Here is an 8,798-nt window from a genome sequence, read left to right as displayed (position 1 = left end):
ACGGTACTCGTGAGACCCTGCCCCTTACAAACACCTAAGCCAGATACACCTCGCCGCCCTCCCATCTCGTCCCTGTGTGACCCAGCCGGGACACCCCCGGCCTGGGAAAGCCTGGTTGCCGGGCTCCCGCAGCTCCCCGCCTAGACTCCGTCCCGCCCGCTGGCTCGGGCCGGGGACGCCTGCCGTCCCCGCCGCCGCCCCCGCCCTGCCGGGTTCCAGGCAAAACCCGGAGCGCCGGCCGCTCGGCGGCTCCCGGGAAGCGGCGCGGCGCGGCGGACTGAGCATGCGCAGTGGGCAGGGCCGGCTCCCGGCGCCAGAAGGAAGCGTCCGCGGTGCTCCCGGCGGCTGCGCTGGGGTATGCGGTACCGGTTAGCGTGGCTGCTGCACTCCGCGCGGCCCAGCACCTTCCGCTCTGTCGTCGGCGCCCGCCTGCCGCCCCCGGAGCGCCTCTGTGGGTAAGCGGAGCGGAGCGACCGGGCCCCCGGGGCCCGCGGGTCACGGTGGTTTGGAGCTCGGGTTGCAAAGTGGTGATTCAGCACTTAAAGCCGCCGCCGCCGCCCCTCACGCCGCCAGTCCCGCCGGCCTGGGGCCCGGACGCCCGCGCAGAGGCCGCTCCGGGGCCCGGAAGGGCGGCCGGCCGGGCGGGAGAGAGGGGCCTTCCCGGGAGAGGAGGGCGCCCCTGGGGCGGGTGAGGGCGGACGGGGGCTGTGACCCGGGGTCACGGGGCGTGTGTCACAAGTGCGGGGGGCGCGGGGCGCGGACGGAGTCACCCCGGCCCACTCCCGGAGCCGTGCGGTGCCGCGCCACTCTCCGGGGAGTCTGCCTGTGAGAGGCAGGAAGCCGAGTCCGACTGCCCCTGGCCATGGGGTAAAGGAATCCGAGTCCAGGGAGACCGCTTCTTACCCTCCTCTCAGCCCTGCTTTTTTTCCATGAGAACGGAGTTTCCACTACTATATGGAAATGCCTGCGTCGGGCACCGTAAAAGTTTGCCTGCCTGCGCCTTAGTGAGTAGATGGGTGTTGGATTTCCAGTCCCGGGGAATTCGGGAGCCGAAGGATACCTAGGGATCCATCAAAACAGCTCCATTGTTTTACACCTGAGACAACCGAGGCCCAGAGAGATTGTGTGATTTCCCAATTGCAGGGCTTGTGGCAAAAACCAGGATGGGGACGCGGGTGTTTTTTTGCCATCCGGTGGCGTGCTCTCTCCACTTCGCTGCTCCGTGTATACTAGAAATACATAGCCCTGTCGCGAACGCTGAATCCCTTTTACTGTGAACAGAGGGGAATCGGCAAAGATGGGCAGTATTGTCTTGCCCTACTTAGATGTATCATTTGAGCTCCTCTGTTTTTTTAAAAAATATCTAGGACCTACTAAGTGCGAGGCACTGTGATAGACTTGTGTAAGTATGTAGTCTGCTTTCCAAGGAACTTTGACTTCGTTTGAGCGGATTGAGATGCCAAGAGAATATAAAGCCAGCTAAAAAGCATATGTTTGGCTAGGGTCAGAAGATGGGCAATACGGACAGTGCGTGCTTTGGGAGCATAGTGCAGGGCAGAGATAGAGGAGGGGGTCTGGCCTTTGAAGGAAAAGCAGAAAGTGTGGAGGGTGGACGGTGGTGGGTGTAATCAGCCTAGGCGTGCAGGGGTTGGGGGTGGGGGCTAGTTGGAGCCTTAGAGAATTTCTGTGGGGCAATTAGGAGACAAGTCTTGTATTATAAAAGTGGGATAATGCTAGCCTGGGCTTTGAATTTTAGTTGGGCTTTTTCAGTGCATAGTTTAGGGAGCCGCTAAGAGTTTTTGAGGTGGGGAGTGATCTAATGAAACTGCTAATTTAGGAAATTAGTTTGGTGGCTGTGTGCAGGCTGTAAGTGAGTGGAGAGACCTGAAGCAGAGAAACTGGTTGGGACTTAGTCTTTCCCTACTGAAGTAGGATGGTAGTAATAGTGCCCGATGCAAATGAAAAATCTGTGAAACCTGTTTTCCCTCCTCTTTTTCCCCACTATTTGCAAAATCCATTACAACAAGCATAAATTAGATCCCTGGGTTTAACGTTTATTTATTTTTGGGACAGAGAGAGACAGAGCATGAACGGGGGAGGGGCAGAGAGAGAGGGAGTCACAGAATCGGAAACAGGCTCCAGGCTCTGAGCCATCAGCCCAGAGCCCGACGCGGGGCTCGAACTCACGGGCCGCGAGATCGTGACCTGGCTGAAGTCGGACGCTCAACCGACTGCGCCACCCAGGCGCCCCAGATCCCTGAGTTTAGAGAAAGAAGTGGGAGTGGTGAGCAGAGGCAGAGTACTTCCACAGGCTTTCTTCAGGTCAGGATTTTTTTCGGTATCTAATTTGTTGCTAATAGGCTATGTTTAGCTCCATATTCTCCAGTGTACAGAATTTGGGATAAAAAAATTTTTTTTTAAGTATTTTATTTTTTATTTTTTATTATTATTTTTTAATGAATTCATTTTTGGTCCGTTCCTGTCTTTATTTTTATTTTTAATTTTTTTTTAAATATTTTTGAGAGAGTGAGACAGAGCACAAGTGGGGGAGGGGCAGAGAGAGAGAGTGGGGGGCAGAGAATCTGAAGCAGGCTCCAGGCTCTGAGCTGTCAGCACAGAGCCTGATGCGGGGCTCGAACTCATGGACCGCAAGATCATGACCTGAGCCGAAGTTGGCTGCCCAACCAACAGAGCCACCCAGGCGCCCCAAGTATTTTGTTTTTTAGAGAGTAAGCCGGGGAGGGGGGGAGGGGAGGAGAGAGAGAATCTTAAGCAGGCTCCATGCTCAGCACACAGAGCCCGACGTGGAGCTCAATCCCACAACCTTGGGATCATGACCTGAGCAGAAATCAAGAGTCAGATGTTCAACCGACTGAGCCACCCAAGTGCCCCTTAAAGATTTATTTTAAACTAATCTGTACACCCAGCAGTGGGTCTTGAACTCACAGACCTGAGTCAGGGGTCACATGCTCTACCGACTGAGCCAGCCGGGCACCCAGAATTTGGGATTTTAAAGAAATCATCAATTTGAAGTTTTATATAACAAAGAGGTTTGTATGTTCTATTTACAATCCAGTTTTCCTTGTGGTTTTCTCCGACTGCTCTTCAGTTTCATTGATGAAATTCAGGGCATGGGTTGAACTGCCAGAGCTTCAAGATAAGGTTGTTCTCAGAGAAGGAAATTCAGGAGATTCAAAGATAATGAATGAGATCAACATCTAGACAGCTCTACAGTAAAAATTAGCAGTTGAGACTAGTAAGGAAAATACAGGAAAATCAAAGGGATTGGGGTGTAGTTATAAGAAGGAAAGTACTAACATCTGAAGCTGCCACATATTCAAAATCTTAAGGTAATCGAATCTGTACATAGTAGGGAGATGTATTAACAGAGATGGTTACAGGGCTGTTTACTGCAAGAGACATGGGATTTAACCCATTTCTGTCTGGTGCCAGAGCCTGAGTTCTTAACTGTTATGTTATACTGCCTTTGCCAGTGTTGAGGAATTCATTCCCTGTTCTAACCTCTTGAGAAAGAGATGGTCTGAAAGCATTTGTAAGATCAATTCATTTAAAAAGCAGTCTCATTGTCCCCTGTTTAGCCATATTGGATAACTTGGAGTTGTGATTATCTCGGGGAACCTGGAGGTAATAGGCCAGTGCCTGGCAGCTACTTGAAACACCTGTACATTGGTCATCTCACTTTGCAGGCTGCTCTACTTTGCATTTCTCTGTTCTGTGGGCATAGGTAACAGTGTGCCATATGGGACTAGCTGTTAAGATCCTGGCTTTTACTTTTTTTTTTTTAAGTGGTACAACCACTGTGTGTGTATGTATGTATGTAAGCAAGCAAACTAGCTCTCCGCCCACCATGAGGCTTGAACTCAGAACTCTGAGATCAAGAGTTGAAGGCTCTACTGTCTGAGCCAGCCAGGTGCCCCCAGGCTTTTATTTTACTTTTAACCAGAAAAATGTTTTTTAATGGTCTAAAAGGAAAAGATGCCTTTGAGTATCTTTAATTAACATTAGCCCAAACCGTAGACAGTAAAATGTTACATTCTGTCTATCTGCCTTTAAGGTTAGGGATAATCTTACCAGGGAGTAAGTAGTGTGGGGAGCAGAAATTCAACATATGTTTTTTATTTTTATTTTTTTTTTCAACGTTTATTTATTTTTGGGACAGAGAGACAGAGCATGAACGGGGGGAGGGGCAGAGAGAGAGGGGGACACAGAATCAGAAACAGGCTCCAGGCTCTGAGCCATCAGCCCAGAGCCCGACGCGGGGCTCGAACTCACAGACTGCGAGATCGTGACCTGGCTGAAGTCGGACGCTTAACCGACTGCGCCACCCAGGCGCCCCTCAACATATGTTTTTTAAAACAATTGATTTCCTTTCTATTTTTCTTTAAAAATTTTTTTTAACGTTTTATTTTAATATTTGAGAGAGAGACAGAGTGTGAACAGGGGAGGGGCAGAGAGATGGAAACAATCTGAAGCAAGCTCCAGGCTTTGAGCTGTCAGCACAGAGCCCTATGCGGGGCTCGAACTCACGAACCGCAGGATCATGAGCAGTGAGATCATGACCTGAGCCAAAGTCGGATGCTTGACTGAGCCACCTGGGCGCCCCCTCCTTTCTATTTTTATATTGGTATTTTAGATCTCCTAAAGAGGTCCCTAGATGATCAACCTACCTTTCAGTCAGGGTGACAAGGCTAAAGCATTTTCCTTTTATAGGGGTAGATACCTGAAGGAGTAGATCCTTCAGGTATGCTGGGTTCTGGAGGCTTGGCAGGCATTACTAAGTTTTTCTTGAGTCAGCCCTCACTCTTCTCTTTTCCTTTAGCATTATTTGAGTATCTATTTTGTAGTGATCATTCACTACAGTGTGCTCAGCACTGGGGGGGGGGGGGGGGGCTTTGCAAAGCAAGTCAGTGATAAATTCTGTCCTCAAGAAACTTTCAGTCAAATAATTCCACTTCTTATGACCTTTTACTATACATGTCCACTCTTGTTTTCTATTGCCTCTTTCAATTCGTTTTGAAAAGCAGCTCAATATTTTTATTACAGTACTCTTTCTTTTAAAAGTGGGACTTAGAGAGGCATCTGGGTGGCTCAGTCAGTTGGGCCTCTGTCTCTTGATTTCTGTTGGGGTCATGATCCCAGCGTTGTGGAATCGAGCCCCGAGTTGGACTCTGTGTGGAGTGTGGAGCCTGCTTAAGATTCTCTCTCTCTCTCTCTCTCTCTCTCTCTCTCTCTCTTTCTCCCTCCCCCCCTCCCTCTCTCCCTCTCCTCCCCCCTCTCCCTCTCCCCCTCTCCGCCTTTCCCCCTTTCCCCTTCCCCTCCTCCTCTTCCTCTTCCTCTCTCCTGTGTGCACTCTCTCTTTCTCTCTCTTAAAAAAAAAAAATAAAAGTGGGACTTAAGAAACTCTTGTACCATTAAAAGCTATAAAAGCTTTTATGACTCCCAAAGAGCTGTATAGTTTCTCTTTGCCCATTAAAAAGTGTGTAACTGTTAAAAAAAAAAAAAAATGGCACTCACAAGCTGCTCCCTGAGGGGAAGGTATCATACTTTGCTTGACATATTTATTATATGAATGAATGAATGGTCTTTTTTGAAAACCAGTTTTCTCTGTTGATTTCCCTAGTTTTGCAAATATTGAGGTTAATCATTTAAAAACTTTTTTTTAAATTTCTTTTTAGAGAGCATGAGTCGGGGCGGGGGAGAGAGAGAGCGAGAGCGAGAGCGAGCGAGAGAGAGAGAGAGAGAGAGAGAGAATGAATGAGAATCCTAAGCAGTCTCACACTCAGCGTGGAGCCCGACTTGGGGCTGGATCTCAGGACCCTGGGATTGTGACTCGAGCCAAAATTGAGAGTTGACTGCTCAACTTACTGAGTCACCCAGGCACCCTGATGTTAATCATTTTCTTAGTTTAGCTTGAAAATTGGAGTAGTCTTTGCATCTATTTTTCTCTCACTGTCTGTTCTGAAGACCAAACTCTTTTGAGTCTTTCATCCTCAAGTTTCTTGGAGTACACTTAATCTTCCAACCACCATGCTAGTTAAGGCCATGACTATCTTCCTTGACATCTCACATCTACAAATTCTAGATACGTATTTTTTTAATTCCAGTATAGTTAACATACAGGGTTATATTTCAGTTGTACAGTATAGTGATTCAACAATTCTATACATTAGTCAGAGCTCATCATGATAAATGTACTCTTAATCCCCTTCACCTATTTCACCTCTTTTACCTCCCCTCTGGCAACCACCAGTTCTCTATTTTTAAGAGTTGGGTTTTTTGTCTTTTTTTTCCTTTGTTTTCTTAAATTCCACATATGAGTGAAATCATATGGTATTTGTCTTTCTCTTATTTCATTTAGTATTATACCCTCTAGATCCATCTGTTTTTGCATATGGCAGGATTTCATTCTTTTTTTATGGCTGAGTAATATTCCATTGTATGTACATATATGTGTGTGTGTGTGTGTGTGTCTTCTTAATCCTTTCATCTGTGGATGGATACTTGGGTTGCTTCCATATCTTGACTGTTGTAATCACTGCTGCAATAAATAAACATAGGGGTGCATATAGCTCTATAACTGATTTTTTCCAGGCTCCTGTCTCCCTACTAGTTGATCCTTATCTGATTCATTCTAACCTACCACTTTCCCCATGCCATTGTCTTGCTTGGACACCACCAGTCGTTCTGCGCTATTTCAAGATCAAGTCCAAACTTCTTGACCCAGCATTTAAGCATCTCATAGGCAGACCCTAGCCTAACTTTTCAACCTAAATTTCCTCTTCTCTAGTCAGACCCACCAATTTACTGTGTCTTGTACATGAGCTGTTCATTCTCAATTCTAGAATGGCCTTCTCTCTCTTTCTCTTTTTTTAATATATTTTGAGAGAGACAGTGCATGGGGGAGGGGCAGACTGGGGGGGGGGTGGAGAGAGAGAGAGAGAAAGAGAGAGAGAGAGAGAGAATATTCCAAATAGGCTTTGTGACTGTCAAGAGCACTGTCCAAGAGCTGGACACTTAACCACCTGAGCCACCCACGCACCCCTCTCTTTTCTTTCTTTTCCGTCATTCTTTTTTAGACCTTATTAAGGTCACACCATTGTCTTTCCTTTTTCTAAACTTAATGATTTATTCAAGATTTTGAAACATTTATTTGACACTTAACCATATACTACCTTATATATATATTTTTACTTTTAATTAATATCATACATGGAAGAGTATATAGGATTGTTGTAGACTCTGGGTCTGGAATTCTTTTTTGTCCCGCAGGAAAGCAGTACACAGGATTAAAAATGCGAGAGATGGCCAATGTTGGGGGGAAGACAACCCGATTAAGGGTCCTTGCTCCATTTTTATTAGGATCAGAAGGCTTACAAACACGGTGATGAATGTGCATAAAGAGACAATGAAACTGTGAACATTAACTCATGGGCGTGAGGGAAAGGAGGTTTTGAAGATATGTGGTGTTAGGGGTTTGGGTTAATACAAAACAAAATCTTGGCGCTGGGCAGTGGGCAGCCAGGGGGAAGGTTGTTTACAGCAGATGTGAGGCACCACCTCTGTTTACCTGAACTGGTCTAGGGGACAAGAAAGAGCATGCTCCCTCAGGGTCAACAAGGCACTTTTCTTTTGCTAATTAGCTCCACTCTGGGCAACTTCTCCACAGTGGTCTATAGCCCTATTTACCTGTTTACCTAATTTGGTCCTTCCTTCCTGTGAAAGCTTTCTGCTATAGTACTAAGTTGGGGGGCATTTCTGCCCTGAATACGTAATCTTGTTTATCTCATATACCTTTGTTCTATGCTGGGGCCTTTGCCTCGCCTTACCTATACCTATTTACCTGATCTTGTTTACCCAAACTTGGGTGTGAACATCCTATGGCTTTCTAATTCTTTGTGTTTTGTTAATCCCTCAGTGCAGGCTCAGGGAATTGGTAAGCTTATTCCCCACATAGGATAAAGAAGAATAACAAAATAAACATCTGTGTACCTACCATCTAGTTTAGGAAATAGAACATTTCCAGTAACTTTGAAGTTCTCTGTGCTCACCTCCCTGGTTGCAACCTTTTCCCTCCCTTGGAGAGGTGATGTTATCCTGCATTTAGATAATAATACCCTTGATTTTCTTTATACTTTATTAATCTGAATATAGTCTTAAACAGTATACTTTTTAGTTTTTTCTGCATTTGACCTTAATAGAACATTTTCTTCTGTGAGGTTTTTTTTTTCATTTAACATTGTTTCGAGATCCATGTAGATGTATACATTCACTGCTGAATGGCAGTCTTATGTGACTATGCCAGTAATTATTTTTCTGTTCTGTTGTTTATGGAGATTTGGGTTGTTTTGATTTATTGATTTTTTTCTATCACAAATAATCTGTGTCGTTGGTGTGCCCAGTACCCAATCTTTGGACATCTCTACCTACTCAATTAGGGTTCTCATTCAGTCACTTTGTTTTAAATATTATTTATATATGCTTTGTTCACTGTGCAGCCATGAGCCACGTGTGCTTTTAAATGCAAATCAATGAAAATTAACAATTCAGTTTTTCAGTCATCCTAGCTGCATTTCAAATCGTATGTGGCTCTTGGCTACTGTATGGGGCAGAGCAGTTACAGAACGATTAACATCACAGATATTTTGTGAAACCCGCCTGATCTGTATTCTGAGAGTTCCCAAATGTATCTCTTTCCCCTGAATTTCAGATTTAGGTAATAATCTTCCAATTCAACATTTCCCTTCAATGGCCAATATATGTCTTAAACTTACCACATT

At 45.9% G+C, this 8,798-nt stretch overlaps 1 protein-coding gene across 3 annotated transcripts in view; it reads left to right on the top strand.

The window, feature by feature from the left end:
- Positions 1-303: 303 nt before the first annotated feature.
- Positions 304-8,798, top strand: part of IDE (insulin degrading enzyme) — a 113,236-nt gene continuing 104,741 nt past the window's right edge. For 2 of the 3 annotated variants that reach the window (XM_047825555.1, XM_047825554.1), the window contains exon 1: positions 304-455. In XM_047825555.1, the coding sequence (XP_047681511.1) occupies positions 358-455 (98 nt within the window). In that variant the 5' untranslated portion in view covers positions 304-357. Of the gene's footprint in view, positions 456-790; positions 1,005-8,798 lie in introns of those variants that run through there. The other variant, XM_047825556.1, reaches the window with a different exon arrangement.

Source organism: Prionailurus viverrinus, chromosome D2 (assembly GCF_022837055.1).
Source record: "Prionailurus viverrinus isolate Anna chromosome D2, UM_Priviv_1.0, whole genome shotgun sequence".
Lineage (NCBI taxonomy): Eukaryota > Metazoa > Chordata > Mammalia > Carnivora > Felidae > Prionailurus > Prionailurus viverrinus.
Note: the sequence above shows the minus strand (reverse complement) of the source record. Positions and strands in the feature narration are given on the sequence as shown.